At 44.5% G+C, this 18,905-nt stretch overlaps 1 protein-coding gene across 1 annotated transcript in view; it reads left to right on the top strand.

The window, feature by feature from the left end:
• SHROOM3 (shroom family member 3) overlaps positions 1-18,905 on the top strand; it is a 156,745-nt gene that overhangs the window by 33,017 nt on the left and 104,823 nt on the right. Inside the window, exon 2 of the mRNA XM_050896476.1 lies at positions 14,518-14,672. Coding sequence (XP_050752433.1) covers positions 14,518-14,672 — 155 coding nt within the window. The remainder of the gene's footprint in view (positions 1-14,517; positions 14,673-18,905) is intronic.

Below are 18,905 nucleotides of genomic sequence, written 5' to 3'. Positions count from 1 at the left end.
CCAGTGATCCCAAACTAGCTAAGTTGAAAGTCACCCCTGCACATCGGTATGAGCTGCAGTGGTTTGGGAAGCTTGTGTCTGCTGAGAACTGTTGAGCTGGGGGAAAAACCGCTGCCCTCTTGAGAGGATAAAGGCTGGACCTCAGGAAAACAGACATTGTACTTTATAAGGACTAGGAGCTCTTCCCATGCATCATCTGTCAGGATACCTGTAAAAGAAACACAGAGAGCAGGCACTAGCATCTTTGCTCTTACTGTTGTGAGAGTGGCTTTAGGGAGTACCTTTCCCTGTTGCCCACATCTGAAGGGATTTTTTTAAGGTAGAAGAGAACAAATGTGCTTCCTTGCATACCCTAGCAGTTTTTGCATTATTAGTGTCCACATCTGCAGTGTAAAATTAACAAGAAAGTTCCTGGATTGCTATGAAATGCCTTGCTAACCACTAGCTAAGCCCGCTCTTATCGTCTTACTTTCAAAATTGCTCCAGCATTTTCTTGAGCTGGCGAAAACCCCACCCTGCACAGGTTGAAGACATTTAGGCTGACACGTGGGCAGGGGATTTGGGGTTGCACTTGGCCTCTTGGGCACTAGTTAAAGAATTGACACGGAGCACAAACAAAAGGAATTCAGTGCTTATTAACATGAATGTTATCCAATGTTTAGTAGCCTAAGGTGCTTTCAGGACAAACTGATAGGGAACATGCTCTGAACCACAAGGTTAAGGGTACTATCAGCAAAAATGTTAGAGAGCTGCAGAGCAAAGAGACCACAGAGATCATGGCTGGCTGAGTGGGAAGGATTGAAAGATATCAGCCAGACAGGCTGAAGAGGTCAGAACCCCTTTTCTCTCATTTTGTAATTAGACAGAGGACTGCAGCATTCCCTGGTGAGTAGTCTGACTGGGTTTTCAATATCTAAATTAAGCAATAAGGTAAATGCCACTGTTTAACAGTCTGTTCTTGCTTTTCCACACTATAAAATTTATTCATGCATCTGCCTTTGAACCTTTGAGATATTCACTCTGGTGTAAGTGCAGCAACTGCTCTACTTTCACAACAGTAATAATTGAATGGCCTTTCAGATTAATTTGCCGCCGGTGCGTAACTCATGTTACTGAAAACAGAACTACCCATAGGTTTGAAGGGTGAAATTCAGATTTAGGATTGAGCTGACAGGGTTTCATTCCTCTTCTCATTAACACTACCTGAGCTGCTCTTTTAGCCCGTCATTAGAAAAGCATCCCTCACGGTTGAGTCCCACCGGCTACAAATGACATAGTAGCACAGAGAAAAGCAGTTGTCCCTTGAATTTCGAACTGCCGCAGGGTGGCAGCAGGGGACAAGGATAGTGACTGCAGGGTGAGGGATTTGAACAAACCGACCAAAGCTGTATATCTCCGTCGCAGAGTCTATTGCTCCATCTCCCTGCTGCTCCCAGTGAGACCACGAAGCCCTGCAAGACATCCGCAAGGCCTGAGCAAGAACAGGCTTTTTAGTTCCCGTGCTCTTTTCCATTTGTATAGCCTGGTAGGACCCTGTTTAGGAAAATGCTCGTGCACAGCTAAGAATGCACACTTTCACGTGGGTTCGTGGTAAGTAGGTTCTCAAATGCTCAGCTAGCCTGTCCTGGCACAAAGTCACGGGATCATGTGTGTGTGCAAGTAGGTGTGCACAGCAGTAGGTGGATGGTGGTCAGAAGTATATGGACACTTTGATCTTTGAGATACTCATTCTTCCTGTATGAAATTGAAACTGATTGTTCCACTCCCTCCTGTGCTTTCCATCATTTCTGAGTATTTGTTTGTGATTCTTTACTATTTGGGGGTTACGGTAGTGTCACAGAAAATGCTGCCAGGGAGTTCTTTTCATGGGTCGATTTGAGATGAGAAGACTCTCACAGATGGTGCCATGAAGTGCTCTTCACATGGACACCATTCCTGCAGACAGCCATGCCTTTGTACGATGTGCTCCCATGCTCCAGTGCATGGGGGACCAGAAGCAATACATTCTGCTGCACAAATGCCCATTTTTTAAAAGTAGCTGCTGCACTTGGATCTGTGGAGCTGACCATCTCAGCAGCAGCACTGAGGATCTCAGAGAAATAGTCCTCCTTTTGTCTCCAAGAGGCTCTTCCTTCAAGAAAGCGCTAAAACACACTGGAGGTGCAGTGGGGAGAAGGGGGCAGGGAGGAAGGGTGGCAAGCTGATCTGTAGGCAAGGAAAAAGAATCTCCAGGGCTGTGAGCCTGGCATCTTTCATGGGCACTAAATTCACTTGAGAAGACTTTTTAATAATTATAGAAGGCTGGGGGAATAAAGAAAGGGTTTGCCAAGTGTGATGTGATGACAATGGCTTGGACCGTAAAATTCCTCTTTTGTACTGGCACTGTCACTCTAAGCCGTGCGCTGTTGCCATTATCTGGTCCGAGGGGAGTTCTTGCTGTGTTATTGTGGAGTGTGTGTGACCTGGCAGTGAGTCAAAAAGCATTGAGCCGCCGTGCTGTGATGAACCGGCCCAGCTACTTCTGGAGAGTCCGTTAGCATTTCCTTCTCATTACCTAGGGATGCCAGCAGTACTCTCTTGCCCTAAAGGACATGTCTCTTGATGTTGAGCTGTGTTTTAATTGCTGTTGGCTGCTCTAAGCTTCGATCTTCAAAGAGTCCCTAAAAATTTTAATGTCTGATTCTCATTAAAATGAGCGAGAAGTGAATATCTAAATCCCTTAGGCAGCTATTGAATGCCTGGCAAGAGCTCCAGTCGGTTCATCAAGCATGGCTTTGCTGCGTCATCTGGTTTTTTTCCTCTCAGACATAGAGCATTTAGTGGTTATTAGTTTGTATTAGTAGGCTCAGGGAGGAAGGAGGAGCATGATGAAGAAGGGAATATAGGGCAAAAGAAAGAAAGGGAAATGACAGCACAATGAGGGAGAGGACAACCACAGCAAATAGAGAAGAATGAAAACTATGGAGACAAGTTGGGAACCAGAAATATAGATGGAAGGACGTCCAAGAGCAGTTCCTTTTGGTTGTAGAAGAGGGAAAATTGCCGTGTGAGAAAACGGCTCAATGCTGGGGACATGGTAGAAATATTAAAGGGGGGGAGTCTCATTTGGCATCAGTACAGCGTGACCTGGCAGTCAGGGTATAGAGTGCAACTCCAGCACTAATGTGTGATTCTTTCTCTGACCCTGGAAAAGTTACGTAAACATTGCTTCTGGTTTTATTCCTCTCTAATTTAGGAACAATACTTCCTGCTGTCTTCCCGTGGTGTTGAAAGGTCAAATTAGCTAATGGAAGGGAAGTTCTTGAGGATCATTACTACTGTTGTCATTACTATTATTATTGCTATTCATAACAGGTATAATGGAAGTGTTAATATTGGGGAAGGGAAATAAGGGAAAGAGAAGTGGCAAACATCAAAAGCAGTAACTGGCCATACTGGGGCCAAGGATCTGTCTCCAGGAGAGATAAGTACTACCTGTTCCAGTAGCCAGAAAATCCCATAGTTTTAGGTTTACCTAATTTATGGAATTACCTGATTGCAGGGCAGGTTTTCTTGACATTTCTGTTTTGAATTCATGTGAGCAATATGCCAAGGCAGGAAGTTCACTGTCTAATCATGTGGTGAAAAAAACTCTCAACAACTGTACTTTGAGAGCCTGCTCGTTGTCTTCTTTCTTCTCCAAACCGATCGCAGATGTGTACATCTCAGCCGTATTTTCTTACGTGGAAGTATTTTCCAGTTACGCCAAAAAGACACAATCCAAAGAAAGTCTCATGGCAGTTGGTCACCCTGTCAAGCTACAACCTCTAGGGGTTATGGCAATGTAGGTCATAACAGCAAGTATAGAAAAGTAATACAAAAGTCCAGGAAGACGTGTAAAGCATCTTGTAAAAAAGGGCGTAAGGGAGTGCTATGTAACAAGCATCTAAAGACACGTTCCAAATGTTGTCATTTGCTCCTTGTTTTTAGAGCAGACAGGAGGGAGATTAAAGAAATAACTAGATTTCCTACTATGGCAGTTCCTGTGATGCTAGGTTTGGTGTTTCCCAGGCTTGAAAAATTGTCCTTGGAGTAGGTAACAAATACAATTTTGCAGACGCATCTCCAACTGGTTTGTTTTCCTAGATGGCAAGGACAGGAGGAGGGAGGGTATGTGAGGTCATGCTGTGAGAAGAGATTATGCAAAGCAAAAGAAACTGCCAACAGCAAAAAAATAATAACATGTTCCTGTGCCTATCCATTTGCACTCAGTGCAAAAGGTGCCATTTCTTGAGGTGGGCCAAGGTGAGTCCTTGCACATTTTACAGTTTGGTTTGTGAGCGAATGTTGGTCCATGACATCCCACAGTATGAGGGATACACTGCAACCACCAAGAAGGGCTGTTTGGAGATGGTATGAGGGGTCTGTACAGGTGCCTGTTGAAAGGAGAAGGGAGCAGTTGATGTCATTGACTGAAAATCCTAGGATTTGTAGGGTTCAGGCGGTCCCTTAACAGTACCTTACCTCAGTTTTAGTAATTACAACTGTTACCACAGGCCCATCTCCAGCTTTTTCTGGGGCATGGCACTGGGTGAGAAACATTAAGCTCTAGGCTCAGTTCGTCTCTGTGGGTAAAGCTGGTGCAGGCTGCATTGGCTCCTGCCACGATGATCAGGATAGAGATGGTGACGAGGATGATGACTGGCACCCTGCACACCGGGAACACAATAGGAAGAGGAGTGGCTGGGGAATGGGAGTGTGTGAGGAGACGTGGGTTTGCCAGTGATCCTCAGCTGCCATGCTCTTCGAAGCTGCACTGCTGCGATGGACTCAGTGCAGTAGCTTTGAGGCAGTGCTCTCTCATATGCTGGGTGGCCACATGTTTGATAGCCCCCTGCCTAGACTGTAATGGGCTCACTGTCTCAATGTCATAGGAACTGGGCTTTTAATTATTGTAACCTTGTGAGAAATGTGATAAAGGACTGTGAAGTTGGGGGCAGGATGGCAAAACAGGGTGAAAAACGGAGTCCTGAGTGCGGAAACCTTGGGTGTGTTTGGGGCAGAGCAGAAGACCTTTCCAGCAGACTCTTTGACAAACAGCTATTTTTAACTCTCACATTGCAAAGCAAATATTAACTCTCAGACATGTGCAGTCACTGGCTTTGTGTGCTCTGGAGAGGGGCGAGCTGTATCAGATACAACAGAGTAACAGGGAATGAGTTCTTGTAGCCCCTTGAGCTGATATTGCCCTGATAATCGCTGCAGACCAAACACGATCAAGTTAACGTGCTCCAGGTCCCAGTATTTGTATCACCTGGTAATATACGCTCTGTGGCATGCATGGAATGGACTGTTTGCAAAAACCAAACAGCGAACAAAGAAGTAAGGCTCTCTTATTCCCACGTGCATGGGTAGGGTGTGTTCTGCAGGCAAGACTCTGCTGGGATAAAAGCTGGCCTCATGCAGGAAATGGAGAAAGAGCAGAAGAAAGCGATCCCTCAAGTTTTAACGCTGCAAAAGGGCGAGCATTACTCTGCACATGCACAGGCATCTCTTTTCCGTAGTTGCTCTGTCTGTGACTCAGGTGCACATTGGTGCTTTTTTTCCTTGCCTTGCCCGGTTGCTGTGTGCTGTGATAAACAGGAGGGAAAGGTAGGAAGAACCATTAATGACGTTTGAGATATTGGCTCCCTGGACACCCTGACACGGAGCAGCAGGCAGCCGAGTGCTGGGAGAGCCAGGAAAGAAGCCATCTCCTGTCCTCTAGCCACCTTTTTCCTGTCTCTCTGGGCTAGCAGGAGGACTGTTTGCTGCCACTGTAAAGCATGTCACAATGTCATTTTGCAGTCGGTCCCTGGGCACATCACAGCTGGCTTTATGCTGGCTGAAAACAAGCTGATTTTTCCTGTCCTGCAGGTGCTCTTGCTTCTCCTTGCCTCTAGGTTCAGTCCATATGTTGCAAATGTCACCGTGTAGCTGAGAGTGGGCTTTGCCACTGTCTTTCTGCTTGCTGTTGTCACAGCTTTTCCACATCTCTGTTTCCGGTCCCTCTGTTTGTCTAACCTGTCCATTTATACTGTAAGGCTTGGGGCAGGAACTGTCCATGATAATGTGTTTGTACCATGCCTCTAAAAGAGGGACCTGATATGGCTCTAGGCGTTACCGTAGAGCAAATACAGATTAGTTCCTTGTCTTGTGTATATGGAGAGGGGTGGAGAAAATTTATTGTTAGTTTTGCCTCTTGTTGCAGAAAAGATCCTGGAGGCTTCTTGAAGGCCTGAATCAAAGCTGTAGCGTAGGTCCATCTTTCTTTGTGCATCAGTTGAAGGAAGACTTGATTTTCCCTGTCTCTTCCACTTTTAAATGTAAAAATCTCTGTGGGAGCCTAACAGTTCTGTGCTTAAGAAGGTGGAAAATTATCTTAAGAGCTAAGCCTTCTTTCCTCCACTGGCTTAGGAATTTAGAGTCACCAAGAGGAGTCAGACGCAAACTCATCCAAGCATGTCTTCTTATCTCCTGTAGCTGAAGCCGGCAATCTGTTTTCCATTCACTTCTTGCCACTTTTTGCTGAGGGGCTGACTGCTGAGATTAACCTTGCTCCCAGGACAGGAAGCAATCAGGCAGGAAATGGAAAGGTGTGGAAGTGTTGGAGCCTGCAGGGTAGTCCTAGGAATGACCTTGAATCCTTGCCACTTGTCGGTAACTTGCATCCACCCTGCATGGGTCACAGTGGCGTTTCTGCAGCTGGATTGCTGCTTTGGTGACCACAGCCACTTTGATTTCGTGCCTGCCCTCGGTAAATTATACTGGAAAAGATCTTGGTCCTTAGTGGAGCCTCTGTCTGCACTGGTGCAGGGGGACTCCAGTATATTGCCTGCACTCCTGGTTTCCAGATCATCCAAGTTTGGAGACTATGGGAAAGCAGTCTGGTTACTCCTTGGCGCCTGGGCTGGGTTGTCCCCTGAGGTGGGGACAGCTGAGTGTGCAGCCAGGCACCGTCAATGGCACAGGGTCAGTGATGCTCCCTGCTGTCCTGGGGTAGTGCAGGTGCAGGCGCGGAGAGAAGGGGCTGTAGAGAAGGGGTGGTGCTCAGTCATCAAGGGGTAGCAGGTTTCCATCTGGATCTGTAGCACTTGGCGGGGAACAGGCAACACTTTGCTGCTGCGGCATGTGCTTCATTGTGGCTTTTGGGAATACCCATAAAAGGTGAGGTCTAGGTCCCCTTTGTATCAGAGGCTCTGTACCATTTTCACTCAGCATCCTGGACAGATTCCAGTTTGGGTAAATACAACTCGCTTGCCTGAAATCCCTCCTCTGAAAAAAACCATGAGTAGTTCCTGCTCATTTCAGCTTTCATCAGGTCCAGCCTTAGGCACAGATGAAATAAGGATTGCCTCAGGCAGCAGAGCAGGGAAACAGGAGAGGAGTAAAGCCACAGGGCCTAGGAGTGATTTCTCCAGACATGTCTTGAAGGGAGCTCCTCTGCCCCAGTGAGGGATGGATGGCCTTTCTTTCTGAGCGGCGCCTACCTTTGGCCACCTGGAAGCGGGGAAAGCAGCTTTGACAGCAGAAGTGCACCCCGGCGGTGGGGAGGGGAGAGGACAGGGGCTGGGAGCTGGCTGTGCTCCTTGGTACCCCACTTTCCTCAGGGATAGCTGCCCCACTTTATCTGAAGCCAAGTGTACCTGGTGCTGGCAAAAGAGCTGAGAGCAGATGCCGAGCTCTTGCTGTCTTGGTCTTCTGAACTACTTGGGGAGGGCACAGCACTGGGGGAAGCTCTCTGCCACAGCCTTGACATTGAATTTTGCCACTTCTGAGAATTGAGGCAGCGTATTATATATATCCTTAGAGCATGAGCTGATGAATTCAGTGGAGGGGCAGGTGAGCTGATTTTGTCCTGACAGGTAGGAAATAAATGAATCTGTCTGTCCCCACACACACATGCTGCAAAGAAGCTGTGAGCTGTCTGTGAGTCTGGTGCAGCCCTGAGCTCATGACTCTTCTCTGTATGGGGTCAAATACTGGTGAGTTTCTCTGATGTCAGCCACGATGCTAAAATCAGAGCTGGTGACTCTCACTGCCAACATGGTGAGTAGATGTCCCTCTAGATTTACAGTGGTGCCTCTCTGAGGTAGTATCTGGAAAATAAGCCTGGGGATGCCAGAAGTGTTAGAGTTGTGAATGGTAGGGGCTGGAGTTCTCCTGGCTAGCTGTCTTGCTCCAAGCCAAGTAAGTATATTCATTAACATGGTTCAGGCTGAGTGTGGGAGAAAATATGTTGTTTTGCCTGTGTTAAATAACAGATTTTTTTTTTTTCTGCCAGAAAGATTTCATAGCACTGCTAAACCTTCAAAACTGTGTAGTTTAACTTGTTCTTCTACTGAATAAAGTTCAGTCTCTCAAGGTGAATGTGTTCTATGTGAACCTTGTATGACTACCCAGAATAAATTAGTCTCTCCACTGCTGCGCTTTGTACTCAGGAGCAGAAATGTTACTGTAGAACGGTCCAGAGCACTATGAGAAAAAAACCAATAACTAATTTGGCAACACTTTCTTTGGCTTGGAGTAAATGTCAATAGCTAAATTCTCTTGAGATGCATGTCTGCATCAGGGATGGGGATATCCAGCAGAGACACGGCTCCAGGGGGAGACCTTTGACTTAACTGTTTTTTGATTGAATTGTCTTAACTGCTCTGTCACGCTGACACGGAGGTTGGGGACAATGGGGAAGAATTTCTGTCTGCTGTGTGGGAAACACTCGCTGCCCCCAAGTTGTGACATAGCATTAAGTCTGAATGAGGGGAGCAACATATTCTCTGGAGTCATTCGGCAGCTCTGCAACTTTGTTTTTAGGTTTGAGAACCATCTCTGAACTCCACAGGGGCTTAAAAATCTCCATCTCCAACATGAAGCCTAAATCAATCAGCTACTCATCAAGTTTACTGAGCAAGCCAAATTTGGCCCAGCGGGCCTCTGTGTGCGCTGCTCTGTACTGGGCGCAATACGCGACTGGTCTGGTGTGGCTGTATTACGTCTAATAGTGGAGAGGTAAATGAAAGACCCTAGTGTTACCTGTTTGGTGTTCCAGTCTGGGCACTGAGAAGCGATTAAAACCTTGACTGTTGAATTTGGAAATGGATACAGTCAGTCTTCCTGTGTTTTCTCTCAAATGCACAGCTGGTTTAACCCTTTCCCCCAAGTTGCACCAGTGCTAACGACCTCATGAGGGACAAGGAAGAGATGAACCCCAGATTCACTGGAAATGCATCGTTCCACTGGAAAGAATGAAAATGGTTCCAGTAAAATATTTGAAAACAAGAGGTCTAAAGCAGAGAACATTTTTCTGTAGTGCTCCTCCTGGGTGAGTCACAGACTCCTTGCAGCAGAGGAAGCTACCTTTCTCAATTCCTTCGTGAAGCAAAATTTCTTCCTCTCTCACCCTGTCGGTTCCTATAAAATCTTTTCCGGCAGCTCAGGAATTCTGGACAGCCATCTCCAGCAGTTCATTTGTGATGCTTCCCTTCCCATCATTATAATATCTGACACGAAAAGGGCAGTAGTTTGTCATTTCAATTGCTGCTGCTTCTGTCAACGCTCAGCTATGCTGGCTTACTGTTTTTTCCAGAGCATCTCCTGGTGTCACTCAGCAGTTGTACTAACCTGCTGCGTGGCACAACTTTCACTTGTGTAACTGCATATAGTGTGCATACATATTTGCTTGCTTGCTTCTTTTTTTTATTGAAAAACTTCAACAAGTAAGTTTACAGTTTAGGAATCACATGCACCATTCATAATATAAAGGACACAAAGATGGAATAATCCATCTTAAAAGCTACAGAGAATTTGTTGTTACAAAAGCTCCTCAAAGAAAGAGAAGAGAAAAGAGGAATAAATAAAGAAAACTTCTTTAAAATAATCAAGAAAGGATCTCAGTTAGACAGCATTCTCTGAACCTACAGTAACCATAGCGAACCAAACAAAAGACAGTAGTAATAAGTCTTATGTATCCTTGGTGATCTGCTTAAGCAACTTCTTGCTTTTACAGTAAGCCAAAAAAAGGGAGAACAGATGGGTTCAAAGTCTGCTGCAGGATCTATTGAATGACAAGAAGCCTCCTCTAATGCAAGAAAATGGACTGCAGTGTTAATGCAAAGCAGGACCAGGGGTGGCCTTTGGGATTTTCAGGAAAGGGCAGTGGGCATGGAAGGCTTTACTGCAGGAAAGACAACTGAAGGGACTTGAGTTTGCGTCAGCCCGAGGAGACTATTGAGGCGTTTTGAAGTGGATGTATTTCAGGAGAGGCCAGCTTGTCAGGGAAGATCTTGTTCTCTCCTTCTGAAAGAACCTGAAAGAATCAGCTAGATATTTTTGTGGAAAACAGAAGAAAGACAGACGTGTGGGGGAGATGCTGAAATCACAGAAGTTTGATGGGATTTCACAGGAAGTAGGAACCATCTTGTAGATGGTTGGTGGAACACCTTCTGGAAGGGAATGCTTTCCTGTTGCATGGTTCTAATTGGCACGGACTCTCCCCAGGGTCAGGGCCTGTGAGCTAGGGATTCACAGAGACAGCCCCTGGAATGAGAGCCAAGATTTGGATCATCGCCACCTACAGAGAGCTCACATGTTAAATAGACAGGACAGACAAAGGTAGTAACGATTGTGTCCATTTTACAGGTGGGAAACTGAGGCACGGAAACCAAAAGTCTTTATGCTACTGACGAATGTTTTGCTGTACAGATGCTCCTGCTGATTTCCAGGAGAGGGGTTCTTCTCCCCACGTGGCAGTGCCTGGGCAGCTGGCTCTACTCACAGCACCTGCAGGAAGACCAGCCATTGAATCCAGCCCCCTCAGGTTTAGCCCAGCACATGAAGTTCAAAACCAGCCTGGTTTTTTAGGTATTCCTCCACCCTGTGCTCGTCAGAGTCACCTCTCGTAACTTGACTTGGCAGGGTAGGTGGCTCAATCCAGCCAAAAGGAAAAAAACTTCAGTCCCTGGCTGGCTCCCACTGGCTCCTCCTGCTCCTGATGGATGAGCGACAATCCTACACCCTGGTTTGCTGGCTGCATATCACCTTGTTATTCTCAGCTTAAATAAACCATAAGAGGTCTTACTGGCTATTGATTGACCTCTTATGCTAGGGCCTGTAGCTCCTGGCAATTCAATTTTTGGTACAAGTGATTGTTGAGGATGATTTTGACAATGTTGTAGCTGCTCGAACTACTCCAGCACAACTTGCACACTTAAAACAACAGACTGTATTGCTGGCTCTGCCCTTGCTGACTGACGGCACTTAGAACCACTTAAGATTTAGGGAACAGTCGAAGATTTGCCTTCTCATTTCCTCTCACCTGGGACCTGGTCCACAGGGTGAGACAGGTTGTTCAGAGAAGGTAACCACGTGCAGAAGTGGCCTGCCTGCGTATTATTTGTCTGCTGTGGCGTGCATAGCTCCTCAAGCAGCTTCCATCCTTAACTGCTCGATGCATCACAGACCCAGCAGAGTCCCATCCTTGACTTTGTTCAGCCTTGTCCAGTGAAGCAGGTGTTCATTTAAATAGGTTACATGTACGCTGAGGTTTGTTTGCTTTGTTGATAAATGTTACACTGGGTAGAGATAGGGCTTTGTGTTTATAGTGCAGCTTGTTTTGTTTGAATCATTCAGTCCTTTCCTTGAAATATCACCACTCCTTAAACACAAATATTTTCAGAGGCATTCAGAGAGAAGAAATGAACATGGAGCATCTGAGCCTTGCTTTGGGAGACAGTGTCCTTGTTTCTGGACTTTTGGTGGAAACTTGGGAGTCTTTTTGCCTCTTTTGACTCTCTGAGTGGTAGTGCCAGGTCACAGGCCTATTGTGAATGTTTTCCTCCGGGAACTTTAAGGAGTTTGCATCCAGGGAACACTAGCCGAATAGATGACACAACTGTACCTAAGCAATAGACAGATGAGAAGGCTAACAGATTATTAATACATGAGATAACTATGTAAACAACAAAAGATCAATCCATATCTCCATTTATTTTCTCTCTAGGTACGTAAGTAATACGGTTTCGATGCTGCCATCAAACGCTTCTAATCACAGAAAGGGGGTCTTTTTTTAGGTCTTGCTTGTGGATAGTTTAAGTACACAGGAGCAAAGCAAATCACTCTCAGCCTCTGGAATTACTTGCAGATGACTCTTTACTTGTGCTAGCAAACTTTCCTTAAAGGCATTCTTTACTATGGTACTGTGGCTGGCTGCATGGCCTTGCAAACTGCAGTTTAAGAGCCCTTGGCATAGGCATAAGCTGGAACGCATCAGGATTTGAAGAAAGATTTCTTTCAGAGCTGTTCATAATGTTAGCAACCTTATCAGAAGTATTTCGGGGTTTAGTCTTTCCTTAAAGTCTTTGATTTCACATTATTTATAAAGGTGACTATGGAAGAATCCAAATTTCCATTTTCACTAAAAAAGAGGAGGAAAAAAAATGTCTAGCCCATGTGGTTGCAAAGAGAACCTTAAAACAGTGATCCTGTGGAGTGAAAAAAACTAGAATATATTAATACAGTTTGGATTATTAGAGGATAAAGCACAGATCACAATTTTGTTGATTTTTTAAGGTCAGGGTTCATCAAGGCAGAAGTTAATACAAATGCTTCTGATGAGTATCTCAGTCTTTGAAGTAGTTGGTACTTGTTACAGGACATATTTTTCCAAGAATGCCTTTTCTCCATTATATGTGATCTAACATAAACCAAAAACAAACAAAAAAATCCCTTCTGTTGACTATATCACAAGTTAATCTAACCCATAGTATCCCACTCAATTGTATTTCATTGAAATGATACCCACCTGTTTTCCTTTACAGCAGCAACAAACTGGAGCAATACTGCATTTTTAGTTTGTTATTTATTTATGCTGGCAGCAAGGTCTAATGTTTCATCTCTCACCCTTCCTGGTAATTGTGATACAAGGCTCTTTATATGAAGTCTCATTCCTGTGGTTTTATCCATTCTTAAGAAGAAAAGAAAAAACTCATTCATCAGTGGAATAACTTCCTGGTAGGATGAATGAAAATGATTTTTACCTACCTTTGTCGGGAGTTCAGAGAATTTCTTAGCTAATGTTTGTGGAAGTCAGATTTTAATTTTTAGAAGGTACATGAGCTGGAATACTACCATTCAGAAGAACAGACCGGCTTCGCCTGTGAGAAATCACCATTCAACACTGAAACTAATGTTCTGGTAAAAATCTGGGTAATAAGTCTACATGTGCTGAGTTACATGTCTGGGTTATGGCTCAATTACACTTTGTCTGGCATGACTTGAAATAAAAGTAACTTCCAGAAGTGTGTGTGCAATTTTACTGCTCAGAAAATGGTACCCTTGCAAATAGCAGCCCTTCCCCTGGCTGGACCAGAGTCTTAATCCAATTCAGATACATTTCTTTGTCTCAGTATGATGTCTGGGAAGGTGAAGGCCTGAAGGAAGAGATTATACTTCTAATGTGCCATGAGATGTTATACTTAAGTGTGGGTCGCATGACAATTGCTAACACAGGTCACAGCTTCTGTTGAACAGGGACTGCCAGGTGCTTTGAATATCAGATTTTGTGGTGGTAAGTTTTGCAATAAAAGCTATATCAGTTGCACTCTGAACATGTAGCACTCCTGAGTCTCCAGAAACTCAGGATTTGCAGTGCATTAACCCATATATAACCTTGCCCTCTGCTATGCTAGTATGCCTTTGCAGAGAGGTAGTGTGTTAGTGCATAAGGCTGAGATTCAGAGATTCTGGGCCAAATTTTCTTGTCCTCTGCCTTGTCACTTACTTCTTTGCAGACTTGGCGTATTTCTGCTGGCACACTGATGGAGAATCGATGTGCATGAAGGACTACACAATGTATGTGATGGGCCATATAAAACAGAGGAAAGCGCCCTAGGATTCTCCTTCTAGCTTTGCCACTACATAGCCTTGAGCAGGCTGCTTACTTTCTCATAAAATTAAAATAGTTGTCTACTTTCTTCAAATCCCTAGCTGAAAAACCCTACAGAGGTGCTGCATGTCATTAACTACATAAACCTATGTGCATCTGCTTTGCTGCTGGCCAGTAAGAAGCTGTTGTTAATCAGCCAGCTAGATCACGAAGAGGAGCTTGAACAAAAAAATCACATCCAAGCTCTTCTAATCCCAGCTTTGCTCTTGGGCTTGTGCCTGGGTGCTCTTATCAGGAGGCGTTCCATGGCCGTTTTGCTGGCATTTACTGCTTCCAAATACCAAAGACTTTTCAGGCTTATTCAAAACAATGCTTCTTGGCAGAATCAGTTTGGCTGCCAATCCCCAGCTTCCATCTATGTGAAATGTAGGGGAGGCAAGCACAGACCTTTGAGGAAGCTGGCTGGCAAAGGGAGACAATGTTTCTTAGTCAGAGAGCTGAGGTTGGGGCTGGTAGACCTAATTCCTTCAACAGGAATGCATGCTCAGCTCTGCATGTGATAGCCAAACTGTAGCAGACATGGCTCACCATTTCTTTCTCCTCTCTTTCCTGTGCAGATCGAAGAGGGAGGTAAAGCGGACTCCCTGCCTTCCAAGCTGCAGGCTGGTGACGAAGTGGTGAACATCAATGAGGTGGAACTGAGCAGCTCCAGGAGAGAGGCCATCTCCCTGGTTAAAGGGTCCTACAAGAAACTGAAGCTAGTTGTCCGCAGGTAGGCGAGATTCAACACTCCTTCTCTCCCTCTCTCCTGCCCTGCAGGGTGTCACAGCCGTTCCCCTCACATCTCCAGCTGAAAGCCTACGACTTGGCCTGATCTTGGCAAAAGCCTTCTTTTAAGCACACAGGCATGAGCCTAAGGGCAAATGTTTGTTCTTTTCAGCCAACATTTCTATGACTCCTTTGTCACTGATAGGTCCAAGCATGTGAAATACGTGTCCAAATCTCTTCCACTGCTCCCCTGCCACATGACAATCTAGGATTCCTGTTCAGTGATTTACGAGCAGTCCCGTCTTCCTTCAAAGTGCTTGGGGCTCCCTGTGAAAGGGTGGCAATTCTGTACATAGCTCTTGCCTCGTTTGCTGCATGTTATCGCTGTTGCTGTGACAGCAGAAAGATTTCCACTGGCCTCAGCAAGATTTGGAGCTGTTTCATGTTCTGCAGGTGGGTGATAGAGTGGCTGTGCTGACTGAGAGCAGTCTGACCAATATTGTACTCAGGATGTGATCTAGGGTGAAGAGCAGCCACTTCACCTGCATCTTTTGAGCAATAGCCTCTGTGCTATCACTGAATGAGTGATCTCTCACATGTTCTATGTTGCTGTTTGCCTGGCTGTCAAAGGCCTTGTCAATGGTAATGAATAGTGATGCCAGCGTGCCGGCTTTGATGATGTGCTGAGTGTAACTCAGCTAAGAAAATTGTGCTGATCCTCTGTGGTGACATGAGTAATAAATATGTTTTTCTTAGGGTCAGGACACAGAACTTTAATCTTGATGCGCATTTTGAATCAGAGGTGTTCGGGTCTGGAATTTGGAGGAGGGGGGCTTAAGACCTTAATAGAGATGCTTCCTATATGTTTTTTACTGTGAGCATGTCCAAACAGTCTTTTCTGTGCCAGTTAGGTGATAGCTGGTATCACTTTATGGAGTGCTCTGTCCTGAATTTCCACACTTAGCCAGAAAGGAATCTGGGTCAAGATCAGCATAGCTGAGGAGCTGTCATTAGCCAGAGAAAAGTTGTTAGCTTGGGTCGCTAAGTTGGAACGACTGACTAACATCTGAGCGGTGATGTCCGAGTAGGGCAGGTATGAACAGCTCAGACACCTTCCTGCTCTCTGGAGTATATTTCGCGCTTTTGCTGGCTATATTCTGTTGTTTACCTAAAGCACCTTTAGGTACTGACAGTGACCTTGTGACAAATTCTGAATATTCGTATACAGAACTGTTAGATGGTTTGTGTAGCCATTGGGAAGATATTTGCAAAAGTAGTTCACTGCAATTTGAGCATTTTCCAAAAATAAATGTTTTTTATTTAAGGCCCATGTAGATTGTAGTCCAACTGTATTGACTGAACAGAATGTTTATTTCAAACTAACTTACCAAAACTGTGAAAATAGTTTTGTCACAGTTTAATTTCATTTTGCCAAGATGAACTAGTAAAATAACTGGTTCTGTTTGGTGTAAATTGAAAAGTGTTTATGGCGTTTGATCTGTCCACCTAAGAGGTAAAAAGAAAAGGAAAGAGAAAAGGATAGACAAGCAAAACCTGGAGTCCTGTTGCAGTTGTTTTGTCCCAGACTTCTTCCTTTCCACTTCACTTAGATATTTTCATTAGCAGCATTTCTCTGGTGGAGACTAAAACCTGCCCATGTTGTGAAAAGCCCTTTTGCAGCCTACAAACTGGAAAAATTGGGAAGATCGGTTCCTGTGGGTCTCAATCTGCATACCAGGAGTGAATAAGCATTCTCTCTCTGCCTGGATATGTATGCACACACACATATACATACGTGCATACAGGCACATGTATGTCTGTATGTATGCATATATGTCTTTATACACAGAGAAGTGATGTACTCGAGGTCAGCAGTGTCAGAGCCAAGCCAAAATTCAGAAGTTCCTAATACTTCTTCGGGAGATGGCTGAATCATGGGACCACATCTCTTAGAAAGCTTTGAGGCCTCTTTCTTCAAGCTAAAAGAGAAAACGAGCAACTTTTTAATTTCCTTGGCTAGTTTTTCACATGCAGTAGGAATCATGAGAGGCAGAGCAATCCCAGTGGGCATCAATCACGTGGTTCTCATTACGGTTGATGAGTTATTGAAAGGAGGTGATCCACCTCTGAAAAAAACGACAATCAGACAGCAGTGTTTTATGTTCCGAAATTACACTTCACAGTGTAACTTAATAGTTTCTCTCTCCATTATTTTTAAGTTCCCAAGACCTTTTCACCTTTTCTTCTCCTTTTTAATGAGTATGCAAGAGTATTTGATGTTTTCCTGGTTTGGAATACTGTAGTGAACTTGAAGAAAATTTGGTTCGGAGCCTTTCATGGTTCCATTTCATCACCACTAGAAAGATCAAGGACGTTAACTTTAAGAGGTATTACATTCACATACTATTCCCTTGCCAAGGTACTTTAAGCCCTTTGTGCACGTTTAAAGCTCAGTGACAATCCATAAACTTAGAACTGAAAAATTGCAATTAAGAGCTAAGAGCCCAGCCTTCAGTTCAGGTAATTTGACACAGTCCCAGATGACCCTGCAGTGCTGGCATGAAAGCAGCAAAAGAACAAAAATGTGAGGTCCTGACTGCTTTGTGGGCAGCGGGTCACAAGTTTTTCTGAATTCTCTCCGTCACCAAAGGTGGCAAGACTCAGCAGTCTGGCCAGCTGGTGGCAAGGTACAACACGGATTTTGTCTCCAGTGCTAGAGGGAAAGTGGATGAGAAGGGATAAAAGAAGGATCCCAGAGGAGAAAGGTGAGAAAGAGGAAAGCAGCGAGAGAAAAGTGAGGTTTTGCATTAAATAAAAGCTTCCAACAATATGAAATGAGGCAAGGTGTAAAAGAAACAAATTAAGGAAAGCAGCTCAGAACAGAACCAGAGCCACGCGGAGCCTTCATCTCAGTTAGGGGGAAGCTGCTGGGCAGGCAGCGTATCTGTGTAATGAAATGTGAATAAAGGTTTGCAAGCCAGACTTGAGGTAAAGCTACGGCACCAAGGATGTGCAGATTATCTTTACCCCAGACATAATGAGTTTAGTCATTAAGACTGGTAAAGGAAGCACTAGTGTGCTTCCCACTTGGGATTGGTTTTTGTTGTGTGGACAAGAAGATGATGTTTTGCGGTACTACATCATCTGAAAATAAATTATTTTTGGAGTGCTTGAGATGCTGATTTTTGTAAATTGGCCATAATGATTTAATTGACGTGGATTAGGGTTGCTTGCTGCAAATACCAGCAGTCTGAAAACTCACTGACCAGTGATTTGTGACCTGAATTTTTAGTCTGTGATTTCAGCATTCATGAAAACTCTTGCTTAGGGAGTGACACAAACTCACACTGACATGGACTTTACCCCTTAAAAGTCATATGCAAACAATAGCAAAGTCTGCTTGGTGTATGTGGTTTTCATTCTTTCCAAAGCATTCTCAAGGTCAGCATGTTTTTGAAGGTTTGATTGTTTGTTTTTCAAATTAAAAACTCAGGAGCTCTCTATAGCAGTGTGATGGTGACAGCAGACATCACAATGGACAGAAAGCATGGATTTTTTTATTCAGATGTGTTGTAGGGAGACCATCAAACAGGACCAACAGAATACATTTGACCCACTCCATACACTTGTGTAGCCCACGCAGCATACTCAGATTGCTATTTAATCTTGTTTTTTATTTTAGGACAAAGGTAAGCTTTTAGTACCAGTGGCAGCAGAGTGAGCCTCTACTTGTGTTACTAAGCAAAAATTGATGTTACAACACCTTGCTAGGTCTGTAGACAGGCTGATGCAGTGATGTGTTATTTCCCTTGGAATGTCATCTGCAAAGCTCAGTACTGATGCATCGTTGTCACTCTTCATCAGTCTGTTATTGATCAGTTTAATGGAGGAAAAAGTGGGAGTAGTTTCAATGAAGGGAACGTGAAGGGAAAATGAGAGAAAATTCAGTATGAGAGGAAAGGCTAAAATAGAGATGAGAAAAATTACTTATCTCACAAGGATACTTAATAAATATGAATGGTTATAAGTAGATAACCGGTACCAGAGTAGTTAGTACTTGAGGACCATAGTCTGCCTTTCACTCCTGTGCAAACGTCCTGCTGACATCAGGGAGGAACTTGCAGTAGGAGAGACATGTGAAGTTGTGAATTTATATGCTTTCTGCTTCCTTGCGCATGGACTTACAGTAGGGCAACGGCAGAGAATGACCAAATGAACCCCAGTGTTAGGCAAATAC

This window comes from Gymnogyps californianus, chromosome 4 (genome assembly GCF_018139145.2).
Source record: "Gymnogyps californianus isolate 813 chromosome 4, ASM1813914v2, whole genome shotgun sequence".
NCBI classification, from domain to species: domain Eukaryota; kingdom Metazoa; phylum Chordata; class Aves; order Accipitriformes; family Cathartidae; genus Gymnogyps; species Gymnogyps californianus.
The sequence above is the reverse complement of the archived record's forward strand: the minus strand, read 5'-3'. Positions and strand labels throughout refer to the sequence as shown.